This window comes from Prionailurus viverrinus, chromosome C1 (assembly GCF_022837055.1).
Source record: "Prionailurus viverrinus isolate Anna chromosome C1, UM_Priviv_1.0, whole genome shotgun sequence".
Taxonomy (NCBI): Eukaryota; Metazoa; Chordata; class Mammalia; order Carnivora; family Felidae; genus Prionailurus; species Prionailurus viverrinus.
The window spans coordinates 188,786,706-188,804,250 of NC_062568.1; the positions used below are offsets into that span (position 1 = coordinate 188,786,706).

The 17,545-nt window shown below is 49.6% G+C and overlaps 1 protein-coding gene across 1 annotated transcript in view; it reads left to right on the forward strand.

Moving 5' to 3' along the window:
• The window catches only part of CSMD2 (CUB and Sushi multiple domains 2), a 600,812-nt gene that overhangs the window by 329,862 nt on the left and 253,405 nt on the right, over positions 1 to 17,545 (forward strand). The window contains exon 12 of the mRNA XM_047870009.1: positions 1,067 to 1,179. Within this exon, the coding sequence (XP_047725965.1) occupies positions 1,067 to 1,179 (113 nt within the window). The remainder of the gene's footprint in view (positions 1 to 1,066; positions 1,180 to 17,545) is intronic.

A 17,545-nucleotide genomic window follows, 5' to 3' on the forward strand; every position in this document is an offset into this window, starting at 1 on the left:
TAGGCCAATGTCAATCTCAAACCTCAGGGAAACACACAAAATGGTTGGACTCCTTTGTTGTCATATTTGGGTCAAACAGACTCTGCCACCCTAGAGTCAGGAGCCAGCCCTGGCTTGGCCTCAGTCCTTACTACAGAACGCCAGCACCCTAACCCAGTGATGTCACATGGGCCAGGCTGGTGTACCCCAGGTGTAGCTCCACCCCTATGGCACTCATGCTGCGATCATTATCCCTGCAGCCAACTCAATGGCCCTCCAAGCTTTGAGACCCCAGAATAGAGCAGAGATTAAGACCCGTTGATCCAATCACACCATCTACAACCAACTCCCAATCTGTGCTGGTGATCTGTCTGGTCTCAGCAGCAAGAGGATGGTTCCTTATGGAAACCCCAGCCTATGCACGGGACTCCGGCTCTACCGCTCTCCATCAGGCTGACCTTGGTAAAGCCACTGTCCATTCTACACCCTGGTCTCATCTGTATAATGGGGATAATGCAACCCCTCCCTCCCTGGCCTACTGGGGTCATTTAATAAGATAATAGATGGAAAATTGTCTTGTTTGGATAGGTTTTGGTAAATGTGAGTTGAATCAGAATCTTCCCCATGCTTAAACTCTGTTCTTCAGAAAGAATGTGGCCCCAGAGTGACAGTTGCACTTTAAGACTTGCTTCATATATAGAATGGAAAGAGATGCCTCATTCAAAGGAATGGCTGGATTCCGACTGCAGCAATGGGTTTCTGTCTGTGTCTTTTCTGCAGTACAGTTCACATGAGAGATCGAAGGTGGCAGGATTGTAGACACCCCTTCATTAGATCTGACTACAGCTATTCTGTCCCCTGAGAAAGCAAGGACACAGATCACCCTCCTGAGCCCAGGGGCTAAATCCAAGCCCCACCTGTGGCTGAAGGGGAGAGGTGGTGAGTCTTCCTGCCCCTGGAGCACATGCTCTGGGCTCCAGAGTCAAATAGTGTGGGGCCAGGGATTTGCCTGAGTGGCCAGGGCTTCTAGTCATTCAGTGGGGTGCCATGGTGGGGTGCATGCCTCTAAATCTCTCTCTCCTGACAGCCTGACAGGTACGTCGGTCCCAGATCTCATTGTCAGCACCAACCATCAAATGTGGCTCCTCTTCCAGACCGATGGCAGTGGCAGCTCCCTGGGATTCAAGGCTTCTTACGAAGGTAACTGCTCTTGAGGAGCCAGTACACTCACTGTAGGATCAGACTTGGGGTCTGGATGTGGAATCAGCAAGCCCTGGGTTCGCATCCTGGTTCTGCCCCGTTCTAGCTTCCTGTCTCCTTAGGCACGTTATCCGACTTCTCTGAGCCTCACCTCCTTCATGCAGTGGGTCCCTGGACTGTTTTGAGGATTATCTGGGATAAAGCACGTGAGGCACAGACCACACAGCACCAGACGCATACATTAGTTTCATCCGCAATTCATACCTGGCTTGTGTAGACCTTTAAAAGACCCCATAAATTTTTGGAGCCTTGCTTATTTTTTTATCTTTAGACTGGAAGAAGTAGCTTCCCAAGCTCCCATATATGGGTCACAGTGATGAGTAACTGCACACAGGGCTGGGGACACACACACCATTGGTGGCCTGAGGAGGGTACAAATGCAGATGACCTGAATCTACTGAGAATCAGCATTAAGGGAACAGCAAACCCTGGGCCCAGGAGAGACCACCACCATCAGCCTTATGTGCACCTCCAGACTTCCTACTGATGATGACTGCCAATGCCAGTCCCCACAGAAAGGGGAGCAGAGGCCAGCCCCCTGGACATTTGGTCACATTTCTTTGGTGGCAGAGCCTAGCCCAGCACTAGGGGATCCGATGCATCAGATCCGAGCCCCTGCAAGGAGTTCACACTCTAGTAGTGAGAGGAAAAAACACACAAGCTATCACTGAAGCAAGATACCTGTGGCAAACAGCCAGTGGGAGCACAGAGAAAGAGGCATTCATCCTTTGTGTGGCATCAGGAAAGGCTCTATCAAGAAAGTGAGCCTTGAGTCTTGAAAATGACTCGGTGGCTATCAGAGAGACAGGGCAAGGGATAAGGGAGAGAAGGTATTTACCCACCCCCATCCAGAGACCTGATCATTCTACATGAGATGAGTTGGGGGAGAAACTCCTAGAGACTCTTCTTCTGCTCAGTGTGTCCCAGGGACCAGGGACCAGGACTTCTTCCTGTACCAGGACCTGTGCTCTGTCTCCAGATTGGGTACACAGGAGGTGTGTTAGTTTCCTACAACCACTCTGGAGAAGGCCCACGAACTGGGGGGCTTAAAAGAACAGAAATGTTTTCTCTCCCTGTTCTGGAGGCCAGGACAGTGAAGGTACTGTGGTAAGAATGGGAAGCACGTGTCGAGGTGACACAGAACAGCAGACAGAGAACACCTACAGGGTGACAGGTGCTGGTGGGTCCACATCCTGTTTCTCTCACTTTCTACCTCCATGGCAGGTCAGGGAGCCTCTCTGGCACTCTGTTTCTTCACCTGTGACATGGATGTAATAATATGCCCTAGGACACAGGGCTTCTGCAAACAGTAAGTTTGATAAAGGATGTGAAAATAAGAATTGCACAACAATTATGAGTGACTAGTGAGTGAGGACACAGGTAGTTAAACCAGTGTCTCTTTGGGTACCAGAGTTATATGCAGCTCTGGGGGGCAGCGGAGGGAAGTCAGGAGACCCTAATTCAGGCCTCTCTGACACTCAACCCCTTGGAAAATGGGAATGGATTTGGACTCAGAGTTTTCCCCATTTCTGAAATTCTGTGCATGTTCAGCACTGAATGTTTCCAGAAGTGGGGAGAAGTGATCCTGTGCCACCCACGTGCCCTTAATCTGTCCATATTTTATCAATGGCATGGATAAGACATGAATAGCATGAGCTGGAAAGGGACGACAGTATAGGAATCAGCAAACAAGGTGGAGGAAGACCTCGATGGGTCGGAGCAGTTGCCCAAGTTACCAGGATCAGATGCAGTGGGAATAAATACCATGTCCTCTGTTAAGGTTCAGAAACTTAGTGCCTGGAATTTACCTCAGGGAGTTAGTTGTGCTTTATTCTGTTCTGCCCAGGCACCGAGAATTGGGCTTAATTGTGGGGACAGGTAGGGAGAGGGCTGAAGTCAAGCCCAGTGGCAAAGATTAACGGCCCCCTGAAAGTATATTTGGGGGAAGAGTGGACTCAGGAGAACTGAGAGCTGCATCTAAGTATTTGAAGGGTTGCCACGTGGGAAAGAGGAATTAGCTTTGTTTGGTGTGGTTTCACCGGAAAAGAAAGGGACAGAACATTGAATGCCCTGTTATGTGTCAGGAGGTTTGTGCTAATTTTCTCAAGGTTTTCAAGCAGTGGTGTGCAAAGACTTAGGGTACCCTCAGGGACCACCAGGGTCAGGGAGGGGGTGCCTAGCAGGGAGGGTTCTGCCGCTGCCTCCATGTCTTCTCCATCCTTCTCTTCCTTCTAAGCCATCTTTTACGAGGGGATTTGTGGCTAAACACCAGTTTGAGAAACTCTGCTTCATCTCGCTCATTGTGACAACTAGCGGACGGCTGCTCCTTTGTGCACGAGGAACCTGAAACTCAGAAGGGTGGAGTGACCTGCCCGGGGTCACACGAAGTCTGGGACCTGGAAGAGCCGAGATTTGATTCTATGTCTCTGGCTTCAAAGCCCACGATTTCCCCCTCTACCAGCGGTCTCCAAAGGGACAGAATTTCAATCCCTTATAAAATCTTTATGGAAGCCAAAGCTTTGCCCTGGTCAAATGGGCCATAGAGCATGAGCTGGGCTCCTCATTACTGATGGTCAGAGTTTTGTTTGTGAGGTCATGTGTCCTCCCGCCCAGCCTGGACTGATGATCCTGTCACGTGAGCAGCACGCAGCTGGGTGCTGAGACTGCAGCAGCAAGCCGCCTGGGCCAGAACAGAAAACCAAAGCCGTCTCAAAACTGTCCTGCCTGCTAGTCACAGACTAGGGATCAGCAGGACCTCTCCTTGACCCCTGGCAAATCAGGAAGATAGTCTGGGCGTTTATGTACATGGCCAACCCACCGGGGCCACATGGGCTCTGCTCACAGAGGCAGCCGGTTCTGTGAAGAGGGAACAGGCTCGGAAGTGGGCCAGACCTGGTGAATCCTGGCTGGTCTCCGCTGTGGGACTGCCCGAGTCATAGGATCTGTCTGAGCCTCAGTTTCGCACTCAGGAAATGGAGGTGATAATGGTGACCATAGAGCCTTGTGATGAGAGTGAAATGGGGTCACAGAGAGCTCTTTGCACAGTGCCTGGCGCAGAGAGGCGCCTTCCCCTGGGCTGCTAACATTCCCCTGCACCCATGCCTTCCATGATTACCACTGTTCCCCATTCCGGGGCATGTCCTCTTCTGCCGGGGAGCACGTGGCTCCTGGCCTGTCCTGCAGGTGGCCTGGGCTTGCGCTGCTAGGCCTGGCACCGGGTCCCCGCATCCCACCTGCACTCCGCACCTGGGACCCTCACTCCCCACACTGGCCGAGAATTGAGATGGTTCCTGTGGCCACAGTGTTGTAGGAAACAGAGGCAGAAGTGGCGGGAGGTCACTGAGAGCCTGGAGGCCTCATAAAGAGTCTGCACTTTGTCCATAAGGAAGAAGAACCCATGAATTCTTAAATGTAGGGATGGGCCAGCCTTTCCCTTCTTGTCCCTTCCAGCTTCGACCTTTTATTTGAGGGTAGGAGCCATCAGTGAAGGAGTCATCCTCTACTGTGAATAAAGCTGGGTCTGTTGCATCCCCTGGCCTCCTGATGTGACTTCCCGTCCTGGGAGCTTCTGCCGCCTGCAGCCTCCTGGGTGTCCACCATCTCTCTGGCTGGCCCCTCGCTGCCCCTGCAGAGCAGGCCCTTCTTGGGGTCTCTCCTCAGCTTTCTGTCCTCTTTCTTCTAGAACCCTCCACAGTTAATTGCATCCATTCCCGTGGCTTCCATCTCAACCTAAACACTGGTGACTTCCAAATCTGTTCCCCATTTGTAATCATCCTGTGACACAGTTGATACGCTTCTCCCTCAGACATCTCAAACCCAAGGCACGCACATTAGGCTTCTCAGGCAGATATAACAAGACACCATACACTGGGGGCTGAAACAAATTTATTTTCTCACAATTCTGAAGGCTAAAAGTCCAAGATTAAGGTTCTGGCTGATTCAGTTTCTGGTCTGGGCTGTCTTCAGACTGCAGCCTATGACTGTGTTCTCACATGGTCTTTCCTTGGAGGCGGGGGGTGGGGGACACAAGCTCTGTAGTGTCTCTTCTTATAAGGACACTGATCCTATCGGCTTTGGGCTCCACCCCTAGGGCCTCATTTAGCCTCTGTTACTTCCTTAGAGGCCCCATCTCCAAATACAGGCACATTTGAGGTTAACACTTCACCATATGAATTTGGGGAAGACACACAGGTTCAGTCCATTAACATCACCCAAACTGAGCTCACCATCTCCACCCCCATGCCACACCCCCTGCTCTAGTGTCCGCGTGTTGATGAATTGTGCCACCATCCATACCATCACTGGGCCTCACCTCCTCCTCCTTCTTCTCGCTCTCTCATCTCTGACTCAGTTCCCAGGTTGTCAGTTCTCCTGCTGCAGTGTCCCAGCCCCTCTGTCACTCCCGTGGCTGAGGCCGTCATCACCTCTCACTTGAATGATGGCCCAGTCCTTCTTCTTCGCCTCCCTGACTCTAGTCCTCCCCCACCCACCATCGGCCACACACATCTCAGCGATCTTTCCAGGATCCACATCTGGCAGAATTCTCTCCTACTTAAAAATTCCTCATGATGACTTCTCATCGCTCTTAGGGTTATCATTCACATGGTATCCAAGACTCTCCATTTATGGTAACTCCAAGCCACATTCTGGCTCCTGTGAACCCACAGAGTGCCCAGTGCCTGGCATACAGCATGCGTTCAGAAAAGCTCTCAGATTGGGGCGCCTGGGTGGCGCAGTCGGTTAAGCGTCCGACTTCAGCCAGGTCACGATCTCGCGGTCCGTGAGTTCGAGCCCCGCGTCAGGCTCTGGGCTGATGGCTCAGAGCCTGGAGCCTGTTTCCGATTCTGTGTCTCCCTCTCTCTCTGCCCCTTGCCCGTTCATGCTCTGTCTCTCTCTGTCCCAAAAATAAATAAACGTTAAAAAAAAAAAATTAAAAAAAAAGAAAAGCTCTCAGATTAAGGTTTAATGACTTTCTACACAAGCACAACCAAACACCCTTCCTCCACACCCTCTCCATCCCCTCACGGCCCATTTTATCGCCTCTCAGAGCTCAGATGCAAGAGCCAGGCATTCTCCGTTGTCCCCCTGGCTTTGGGGTCAGACAAACTCTGTTTGTAACTGAGTTCTGCCATTGATTCTGTCTGTGGTCTTAGCCAGTCCTTCCATATCTTTGATTCTGAGTTTTCTCACCTGCGAAGGTGGACTGATAAACAATGATCTCATGGGGGTTCTTCCCAGGGCTCCGTGTAGTGAGGCTCCCAACACAGGGCCAGCCTGTAAACAGTTAAAAGCCTGCCCCTCAGGGCCAGCCAGAGTAAACAGTTAAAAGCCTGCCCCCTTGCCTGCTTCCCCAGGTCCGCAGCTCCTCTCCCAACCTGCACCCTTGGCCCAGAGCTTCAGAATGACCTCCGTCCCCATCCTAGCCCTCCTTTTATCTGCTTCTGGGGAATTCCATACATGACAGGCCCCTTGGCTCGGTGATAGGAGGATGTAGATGTTCCACAAGTGGCATGAGGCATTCGTGGGCAGAGACCACCCTCCAGGCACTCCTGGCCCCATCATCATCAATATGCCCTCTGCCCCAGCTCAGGTAAAGAGAAGCTTCCTTGGGGCCGGCAGGTGGCACTGCAGTATAACCTCCCTCCCCTCATTAAAAGTGTGAGCCCTGGGTGGGAAAATTGGGGGATTTACTTTCTAGAAATTCTTCCAGTTCTGCTTGTCACAATCACAGGTCAGGGTGGGGGAGGGGACTCAGGCTCCATCAATATCTGAGTACTTGGAGCCTGGAACTCAGTCCCCCTCCATGGGGGCAGCCAGCTGTAGGAAATGCATTCAGAGTTGCAATTGCTTTGCTTCCCAGTAGAACAAGAAATATTTAAGGAACAGGCAATTAGCACTTACCAGAAACATTATAAAATTACATACAACTTGCTAACAAGTTTTAGCATCAATCTGGGAGTCTCCTTGCTTCCTGACTCAGAGCCTGGAATCTGGCAGCCTAATGCTAAATCTGGGGATTTGGCTGGCACAGGCAAGGAAGGAGCTGAGACCTTGACCCTGGAGACAATGAAGGAGCAGGGTAGTAGAGATTATACAGAAAGGATGCCCAAGAGCGGGGACCCGTGTTGGAAATGAGGTCAGCTGTGTATTCAATATTATTTAAGCTCCTATTGTGTGTTGCAGACACTATTCAGGACATTGGGGCCCTGAGGACAAGAAGAAAATCTCTGCCTTCACCTAAGTCATAGCCTATGTTCAGTAGAGTCAAGGAAGTCCGAGAAGATGAGGAAATATCAAGGAGGGGCAGATAACGTTGCTTGAGGGCATCAGGGAAGGCTCTGTGGAGGAACAGGTGTCTGGAATGGAGAGTTGTGTAAAGGATGAGAACAAGTTGGTCAGAGGTCCCTGAGAGAGAGAGAACATGAAGTCTGAGAGTGAGTAGGGAGAACACAGGCAAGACTAGCCCCCCGCACCTCCACCCCCTTCCCAAGAACTTAATGTTGCTGGGAGACATAGGTGAACTTCCTAAAAGTGACAGCCTCAGAGCTGGGCTGGAAAGAAGGCCAAGGACAACAGACCGGCATCATTGGTGCCACTCCTTTTTGGACCCTGCCTCGCTTCAAGCACAAGGCCATTTTTCGCCTCCAGTCAGCTCTATTCAGGATACCTCTGCTTTGTACGTTATCCCCATGAGCTGAGAGGCCCAAACTCCCCAACTTGCCAGGAATAACACTAAGCATGTTCCTAAGACACTCCCTGAGTTTCCATGAGACCCTTAAAGCTTTCTCAGGCACAGAGAGCTAGGGTTTAGCTAGATGCAGGCAGCAGTTTCCCGCTGTCAGGAAAGCCCAGTGGGATCCACGCTGTACCCAAGTCTGTCCTGGCCCCTGGGGGCGGGGGGTTGGCAAACAACAGAGAATGCTGCACCATTAAAATTTGGCAGGCTGCAAGCGGTCTGCAATAAACTGGCATTATGATACTGAAGAGAAAATTGGCAGGAAGTAATTTGTCCATGAGATATGCTCTCTAAATACACGGGCTTTTGCAAATAGCAAGCTCTAGCTTGGGGCTGATGCAAACAGCTTGGAGGCAACCCCAGTGCTCTGTATGTCCACATTTACCCCCTGTCCCTAACCTCCTTCAGCTGTGACATCCCCATGATAGTGTTGTGGAGGAAGGAGATGGGGAAGGAAGAACGTCACCCACTTCATCTACCCACACTTCCACCCAATTTGTGACAGCCTTTGCAAAGAGATGCATGAAAACCCAGATGCACATACAGAAGGATGCACTATGCCCCAAGCCTCCTTGTACCCTTCCCATCAGAAGCAGAGAAGTGGAGTGGGATGTGGTTCTAAGGAAATCCATGAGATCTAGGCATGCCCAGGGGTTGTCTTAAGCACCACAGTGTCTCCGTCACTCGAAAGGGGTTTGTGCTAATTGAACAATGGGTCTGGGCCACTCAGTATGTGTGAGATACTGTCCTTGGTTCTGGAGATACAGAGGGCAGAAGGGATGGGACCCCTGGCTTTGAGGAACTGATAGCCTCCAAGACAACACATAGATGACTCCTCAGTCATGGAACCAGGCTCTTCACGGTGCCCCTCAGACCCTCTCTGTGGTCTCATCTCTCTTCACTGTCCCCTCCAGCCACAGTGAATTTCTAACTATTCTCCAGATACTATACTCTCTTCCTTCATTCCTCCTTCCTGCTTCTTTCCTTCCATCCTTCTCTCTGTCCGCCACTCATCATCCTGCAAATATGTACTGAATGCTCCATCCGTGCCTCCCACTCTGCTAGAAGCTGGTAGTATAGACTTTTCAAAAACAGTCTTGGTCCTCAAGAAATTTTTCATTTAACATGCATGCCAAAAATGACAGCAATGGGGCCATGGCAGAAAACTGTCCAAAGGGCTGGGAGTGAGAGAGAAAGATCCCCTAAGTCTGCCTAGGTGATTTGAGGGAAGATCCCAGATTAAGAAGCACTTGAGCTGACGCTTAAAGGCGATTCCTCATCTGACAGAGGAGCAGGGGGTGTTCATTCAGGAAGAGAGGACACAGGTGCCATGTGAGAGCCATGTGAGAGCCGGCTGGGCTCCACCAGGCACCGGGTGATAATGAGTATGGGGAAACACCTACTGGTTACTGGTTACGTGCCATGTGCCAGGCATTTTGACAATTGTCTTCTACACATAAGTTCATTAAATCCTCAGAACAACCCTGAAAGGTGGGCGTTATTACCATTTCCATTTTACAGATGACAAAAATAGGGCTCGGGGAGAATAGGAAATGTGCAAGATCTCCTACTTATGTCAGGGCCAGGATTTAGATCTCTGCTCATCACCACTGCACTGTTTTGTCTCTCCACAGACCGCTCAGTTTGGGGATGCATAAATCTCAGGGTCGGTGATGGCCAAAGATGAGTCTGGAGTGGGAGGGGGTAGGCAAGATCCTGCCACGTCAAGCTGTTAGGGGTTTAATCTGTGGATTTTAGGCAGCCATGAAAGAATCAATGAACAGGGCATAGTAATGATGGGATTTTTCTTTCGGAGCCATCTCAGCCTGCTTTGCTGAGTACAGAATAGAGGCAAGAGGCAGGGGACCCACTCTCGCCTGATGCCACCATCCAGGTAGAGGGTAGACTAGAACAGTGAGAGAGGGGCTGGAGAGCAGAGGATGCTGGGATGTTTCGGAGGGGGGCCAGGATAAGGCAGTTAGTGAGGCTGCAGGTGGGGAGGGGAAGGCAGAATCCAGGCTGATTCCCAGGTTTCCAGCTTGGCAGCCTCAGTGAAGCCTCTTTGCCTCTCCCACTCCCTCTGAGTTTCCTCCTCTGCTCTCCCAAAGGTTGTGTGGTCAGGTGCACACCTCCTCCCTTGCCCTCATCATTTCCCTTGTACATAACTTCTGCAGCCATTTGACTGTGACTCTCTAAGGGCAGGGACCATGGGTCACGCCACTGTCTGTCTGTAGTGCTGAGCATGGCATTTGGCACAGTTTCCACGCAGCACCTGTTAGCTGGATTCGAACGTTAAACAGCGTTCTCTGTGTTCCAAGCGCTGAACTGAGTCAATAACGCATAACCAATGCCTGCCTCTGTAGGACTGACATTCCAGTGGACAGGAAACAGGGGAGCCAACCTGGCAGCCAGCGGGAGCGGGGGGGCAGAGTGGGTGAATCATTATGTCCTTCACACCCATCAGACAGTAATCATCTTGGGGGCAGAGATTCTTGTCCTTTTTTCCCCACTGCTATACCCCCAAGTGTCTAGAACAGTAACTAATCACATGAATCAAGGCAGTGTCATGAAGGAAAAGATGGGGAGCCAGGAGAGGCAAGAAAGCGGGAACCACATAAGGTGCATGGTCAGGGAAAGCATCTCTGAGGTGGCCTCTTAAGCTAATCCACAGAGTGACGAGTCGGCCACGTAAAAAGGGGAGGAGAGGAGGGGGTAGCCCAGGCTGAGGGCACAGTGACTAGATGAAGGGACAAATGAAGTACTACCCCTTTGGAAAGGCAGCAAGTCACAGCCCAAGCTTGGACCCCCCTTCCTCCTCCGAGTGGCGCTGTCCTTCTCGGAGCAATCAGATGGTGGATTTAGAGAGACATGATGCAATCGCTCCTGGACAGACGTTGTCATGAAAGAGAATTCCAATTTGGTATTAGAAATGGAAAAACCCAGAAGAAGACTGTAAGGTTGATCACAGATGATGGGGATAAAGCCGCCAAGCAAATGGAGAGCAAATACTTCGAGCGGCGAGCCCATCACAGTGGAATTCTGAAGCACTCACCTCATGTTTGCCAGCTTGCTTTTTGTAGGCAAAAGGAGAGAGGGAGGGAGGGAGAGAGAGAAAGAGAGAGAGGGAGCAAGTCTTATAAAATGGAATTATATTAACCAGATGATAGAAATTGCATGCATGATTTTCTCCAAGTCAAAATTTGGTTTATCAATTTGCTTTTCTGGGCCCTGACATCAGACTGGGTCAGACCGGGTGGGTCAAGGTCAAGTGCCTTTCAGGCAGGCAGAGGAGCACAGGGAGCCTTCTCTGAGAGGGCGAGGGGCCTGGGTCCCTGTGCCTCCAGCAGAGGTTGGCCCTGGGCTTGGAGGGAAGGCCCAGACAAAGACAAGGAGCGTCTGAGGAACACAAGCCAGCCACTAGCCCCTCTGTCAAACTCTCCAGCCACCCTGCTCTCCTCTTCTCCCCTACACCCAGTCCCGACCCTACACATATCCCTCTCTTATTCTGGACCTCTTCACCAAGTGCTCTCTTAAATCTGACTTCCCCTTGAGGGCTACCATTACCCGGTAGCCCTCTCCTGTGCCAGTCCCCACGAACTTCACGTTTGAGAGGCAGGTTTACAGTTCATCCTCCAGTGCCATTCTGGCCATGTGTCCCCCATCTCCCTGGATCTCATGCTGTCACCACATCTGGCTCTTGTCCCCTCCCATCAGTGCCACCAGCCTCTTCCTCTCTACCCCAAGTCTTGCCGTCACCTTGCCTTCCAGCCACTTGACCTTCTCACTTCATAGTGCTGCCCTCTGGCTGCAGCTGGACCTTGCTCTCCAGCACCTCTGAAATCTGAGCTGCACCCAGCCTGCGCCGGGCCCTTTGTCCCCTCAGCTCTCCCTACCCACTCTGCTCCTGATCATCATCCTCTCTTGGCCTCCCGATACCCCAGCCCCTCCTGCTTCCCCCTCCATCCCCCCACCCCCATTAGCCTGAGCCCCAAGGGTACACCTCTGCCATTCTTGTAATGGGATCCTCAGCTCCTTGCCCCAGTGGCCTTCCCTTTCTCCAAACCCCACCCCTCCATCAGTCCTGGAGCCCCCTTTCTCCACTTCTGCATGCACCAAGCTACTGAGCTGCTCGGGGGCGCCCCGTACATGCATCATCTCCACCCTCCTTAGGCGCTAGGTGGCAGTCCATCCAGCCATGATCTTATCCAGTGTGAGTGCCTCAGACATTCTCGTCAATGTTAAATCCCTTTCCCCACAAGCAGGCCCTGTCCTTCAGCAATGACCATGAACCATTCCTCCATTGGGAAGTAGAGCCTGTGCCATCGCAGGACCTCCTTCATCCTCCCACACCATACCTGAAAGCTTAGTGATCACCTCCTCCTTCCTGTCATGCAGGAAGGAGCTTCCTGTTGGCTCAGGCTATCCTGCAGTGTGCTCTGGGTCCCCTGCCCTACCTGCCCCAGAGCCTCCGGCTGTCATCCCCATCTGTCCTCCAAATCTTCAGTTAGCCATTTACTCTGTGTGTCTGTCTGTTTGCCTGTCTGTCTCCTTCCCTAGCATTTAAATGTGGTTAAATTTCTCTGATCTTAAAAATATGTTTAAGCTGCCTACTTCAAGGCCATGTTCCTCACAAGTTACCACCTAAGCTCTCTCTATTCCTTCACTTCCAAGAAATGGCTCCTTTAAAAGTCATCTGTTCCTCCTGTATCATCTTTCTCTTCTCCCATTGCATATGGCCCCATCACTGTATGCAACCACTCCTGCCAGTATCAGCAGTGACCTCCTTCTTCTAACCTGCTTGTCAGCCCCACCTAAGCTTCCCTGAACCTTCGAGGCTAGAGATCTGCTCCTCGAAAACCATTTTTCTCCAAGCCTCTGTGACCCTGCTCTGCCAGGATTTCAGTCCAGCATTCCACTGGGCCATCCAGTATTCCTAACTATTCTGTCCAGGACTGACATCTCACTCTCTGTGGGTGGTCACATCCTTCTCATGGCTTCTTTTATCATATGTGAGCTGAATCTCAAATTATGCACCCCTACACTAGACTTTTCTCCTCAACTTAAGACCCATGTAGCCACTTTCTGCTAGATGTGTCCACTTGGAGGTATCACAGGCATCCCCAAAACTCCGCATGCCTTACTGATGACCATACACACCTGCTCTTCTCCCTGCATTTTTGTCTCAGTGAGTGTGCACCCAGGTGCCCAGGCCAAACCCTCAGGCATTGTAGACCCTGGCCTCTCCTTTATCCCTGGCGTGCTCACTCTCAGGATAGCCTGTGGCTTCCTGCTGTCCCACCTCCCAAATCTGTCTACCTCTCCCCATCCGCTCTGTCTTTGCCCAGTCCAGGATGTCACCAAAACATCCCCCACCTTATTGTGAGCCTCCCACCAGAATAGAAACTTCATGGAGGCAGGGCTTGTGTCTGCCTTGTTCTCTGTTGCACCCCCAGTGCCCAGCACAGTGACTTACACTAAGTAGACATTTGTGTGTTTGCTGAATGAATGAATGATCCCCTTGCCTCCAGAATTGCTGCCCCCAGACCATTCTGCAGATAACAGTCAGGGTGATCTTTTAAAATACACGATATGAGGGGCACCTGGGTGGCTCAGTTGGCCAAGCGTCTGACTTCGGCTCAGGTCATGATCTCGCAGTCCATGAGTTCAAGCCCCACATTGGGCTCTGTGCTGTCAACTCAGAGCCTGTAGCCTGCTTCAGATTCTGTGTCTCCTTTCTCTACCCCTCCTCTCTCTCTCTCTCTCTCTCTCTCTCTCAAAATAAATAAACATTAAAATTTTTTTTAAATAAAATAAAATGCACAGTATGAAATGCTAAGTAAAATGAAACCCTTTGTTAACTCCCCACTGCCTCCTATCTGCAACCTAGTCTTGTTAGCAGATTATACAGTGTCTTTCATGGGTTGGCCCTGCACACCTTTTCCAGCCTCGTCTCCCACCAGCTTGTAGAAAATATCTACACTTGTACTTGTAGAAAGGCAATGTGGTGCAACAGTAAGAACCCTGGAACCATATGTTTGGATCTGAGATAACTCAGATGACCTTGGATAATTGCATGATCTCTCTGGGCCTCAGTTTCCTCACCTTTAAAATGAGAATAACAGTACCTAGCTCATAGGGTTACTATAAGGATGAAATATTAGAATGATCAGAGTGGCTTCCAGCACATATTCAGCACTAGAATTATCAGTCATACAACTAACTTAGTTATAATAACGATTAATGAGTTATTATCTCTGCTTTCATTGCAATCCTACAAACAGTGTCACCCCTGTGACTTTGCATGGCCTCTTCTCCATCTGAACGGCCCTTCCTCCCCCTTTCTCCCACTCATTCCTTTCTTTTTTTTCTAGCTTTATTGAGTTAATAATTGACATATAACATTGTGTAAGTTTAAGGTGTAGAGCATGATGATTTGATATGTGTATGTATGGCAAAATGATTACCATAATCAGGTTAGTTAACACATCTACCACAACACCTCACAATGTGTGTGTGTGTGTGTGTGTGTGTGTGTGTTGAGAACTTTTAGGATCTACTCTCTTAACAACTTCCAGATATCTGATACCATATTGTTGACTGTAGCCACTATGCTGTACATTACATCCCGGAACCTCTTCACCTTCTAACTGGAACTTTGTACCCTTCGACCCCCTTCATCGGTTTCCCCTCCCTACTCCACTATACCCTATCCCACTCATGGCAACCAGCAATCCACTCTCTGGTTTTATGAGTTTGGGTTTTTAGATTCCACGTATAAGTGCGATCACCCAGTATTTGTCTTTTTTCTGACTCATTTCACTTAGCATAATGCCCTCAAGTTTCATCCATGTTGTTGAAAATATCAGGATTTTCTTCTTTTTTCTTTTTTACAGCTGAATAATATTCCAGTGGTGTGTGTGTGTGTGTACATTTACTATATTTTGTTTACCCATTCATTCATGGGTAGTTAGGTGTTTCCATGTCTTGGCTAGTGTGAATAATGCTGCAATGAATCCCACCTATTCCTTTCACCTGCTGGCTCTTGCACAGCCTTCAGGCCTCATCTTAGATATCACCTTCTCCAAGAAGCCTTCCCTGATGGGACTGAGCTGAGATAAGCAGTCATCCACCTTGGGCATGAATTGAAAAGAAGCCACCAAAATACTCAGTAATTAAGTTAAATAATTTAATGCAGTATTTTTTTAAAACCAAGATTAATGCAAAATATCTATGATAAAAATGTCAACATTTTAAATAATAAGAAACTCAGATGGCCAGGACTAGGGGGAGGCCAGTGAAGCGAGTCACACAAGTGCTGGGTCAGATCTGATCTTTAAGTTCTGATTATTTTTTTTTCTTTGTGGGCTTGATTTATATGCATTAATTTTGATTTTCTAAAAATGTTAAAAAATAACATGAAGATGTTATTTATCTTGATTGCTGAGGGGTTTTTTTGTTGCCCCCTAAAATTTTGTGCTAAAGTTTAGTGTCTCACTCCCCACACTGCGTTTCCAGCCTCACCCTCTAAATTTGAGTTAAGTGCTCCTTCCGGATGCCTACACACACACACACACACACACACACACACACACACGATTCTAGCCAAAGAATGCTTTGTTCTGCCAACTCTCAGCAGAGATCTGGAAGCCCTAGTTTTCGGGGTAATATGAATGTGACAGTCAAGAGCCTGTCCATATAAGGCAGTGCATGGGGCTAGCCTGATCAGCCCACAGAAACCCACCAGTTGTGCTAAGAAAATTTTTGGAGAGTCATCCCTGATAGGGTCACGCACAGCAACTTCAGGGACTCTGGCTCCATGGCTCATAATGGTGTCTACGGCAAAGGCAGGGTTCCTTTGGCCTGATGATCCTGGGAAGGTGTCCAACAAACTTCCCTGGTTACTCCAGTGGCCTCTCTTCCAAATCACAGGCCCCTACCACCCTCACCTCGCTATCTGTCCCTTTGTCCATAACTCCCTGTCTTTCCTGCAAGATGCCTTCCTCCCTGGGAACAGCTCCTCCTCCTCTTCTCCTTCCTCCCCTCCATCCCCTTCGCCCCTCCTTTCCACTCCATCTCTCACAGCACCAAGCACAGGGTTCCGGAGGAAGCTCCAGGGACTTGGCCAGGGCATACTCCTTTCCTGAAGTCTCCAGGGTCTAACTGTCCTGTAAGGCGGCCGGCCCATCATGCCCCACCGTGCCCGCACCTCCTCCCGCCCCCCCGAGCTGTCTCAGGGAACCCACTTGGTGTGTGACTCACCACCGTGGAATCCAATGAACTTTAAAGGCATTCTTAGTCATTTGTTCCATTTTACCTACACCATCTTCAATTGAATTAAAAAAAAAAAATTCGGGAAAGTGCTTCCATGTCAGAAGGCAGCGAATATTGATTCTCACTTAATCTCTGGTTTGGGGAATGGCAGCCAGTAAAGCCTTCTCATTTCATGCTTGTCTTTGCTGCTCAGGAATGGACTGAGCTGAAGGTCTATCTAGTCATCTGAGCGCGGAGTCAAGTTCAGTAAGCTCCAGACTGAGATCTGTTAGCTCCGAGACAGGTATCTCATAAAGAATGTAGACCCACCTTCACTGAATGAAAATATCCAAGCACCTAGTGTTCTCTGTGTGGACACAGAGTCTCTGGCATTTGTCAGCTGGAAGGCACATTCATCCCAAGATGCAGTTTTATTTTATTTTATTTTTTTTAAGTTTGTTTATTTTCAGAGAGTGGGAGTTTTAGTGGGGGAGGGGTGAAGAGAGGGGGAGAGAAAGAATCCTAAGCAGGCTCCATGGTGTCAGCGTGGAGCCCAATGTGGAGCTTGAACCCACAAACTGTGAAATCAAGAGTCAGACACTTACCTGACTGAGCCCCCTGGGCGCTCCCAGGATGCAGTTTTTTTGTTGTTGTTGTTCTAAAATTTTGCTGGCATTTTATTATTTTTTTTTCAATATATGAAATTTATGGTGAAATTGGTTTCCATACAACACCCAGTGCTCATCCCAAAAGGTGCCCTCCTCAATACCCATTACCCACCCTCCCCGCCCTCCCACCCCCCCATCAACCCTCAGTTTGTTCTCAGTTTTTAAGAGTCTCTTATGTTTTGGCTCCCTCCCACTCTAACCTCTTTTTTTTTCCTTCCCCTCCCCCATGGGTTTCTGTTAAGTTTCTCAGGATCCACATAAGAGTGAAAACATATGGTATCTGTCTTTCTCTGTATGGCTTATTTCACTTAGCATAACACTCTCCAGTTCCATCCACGTTGCTACAAAGGGCCGTATTTCATTCTTTCTCATTGCCACGTAGTACTCCATTGTGTATATAAACCACAATTTCTTTATCCATTCATCAGTTGATGGACATTTAGGCTCTTTCCATAATTTGGCTATTGTTGAGAGTGCTGCTATAAACATTGGGGTACAAGTGCCCCTATGCATCAGTACTCCTGTATCCCTTGGGTAAATTCCTAACAATGCTATTGCTGGGTCATAGGGTAGGTCTATTTTTAATTTTTTGAGGAACCTCCACACTGTTTTCCAGAGTGGCTGCACCAATTTGCATTCCCACCAACAGTGC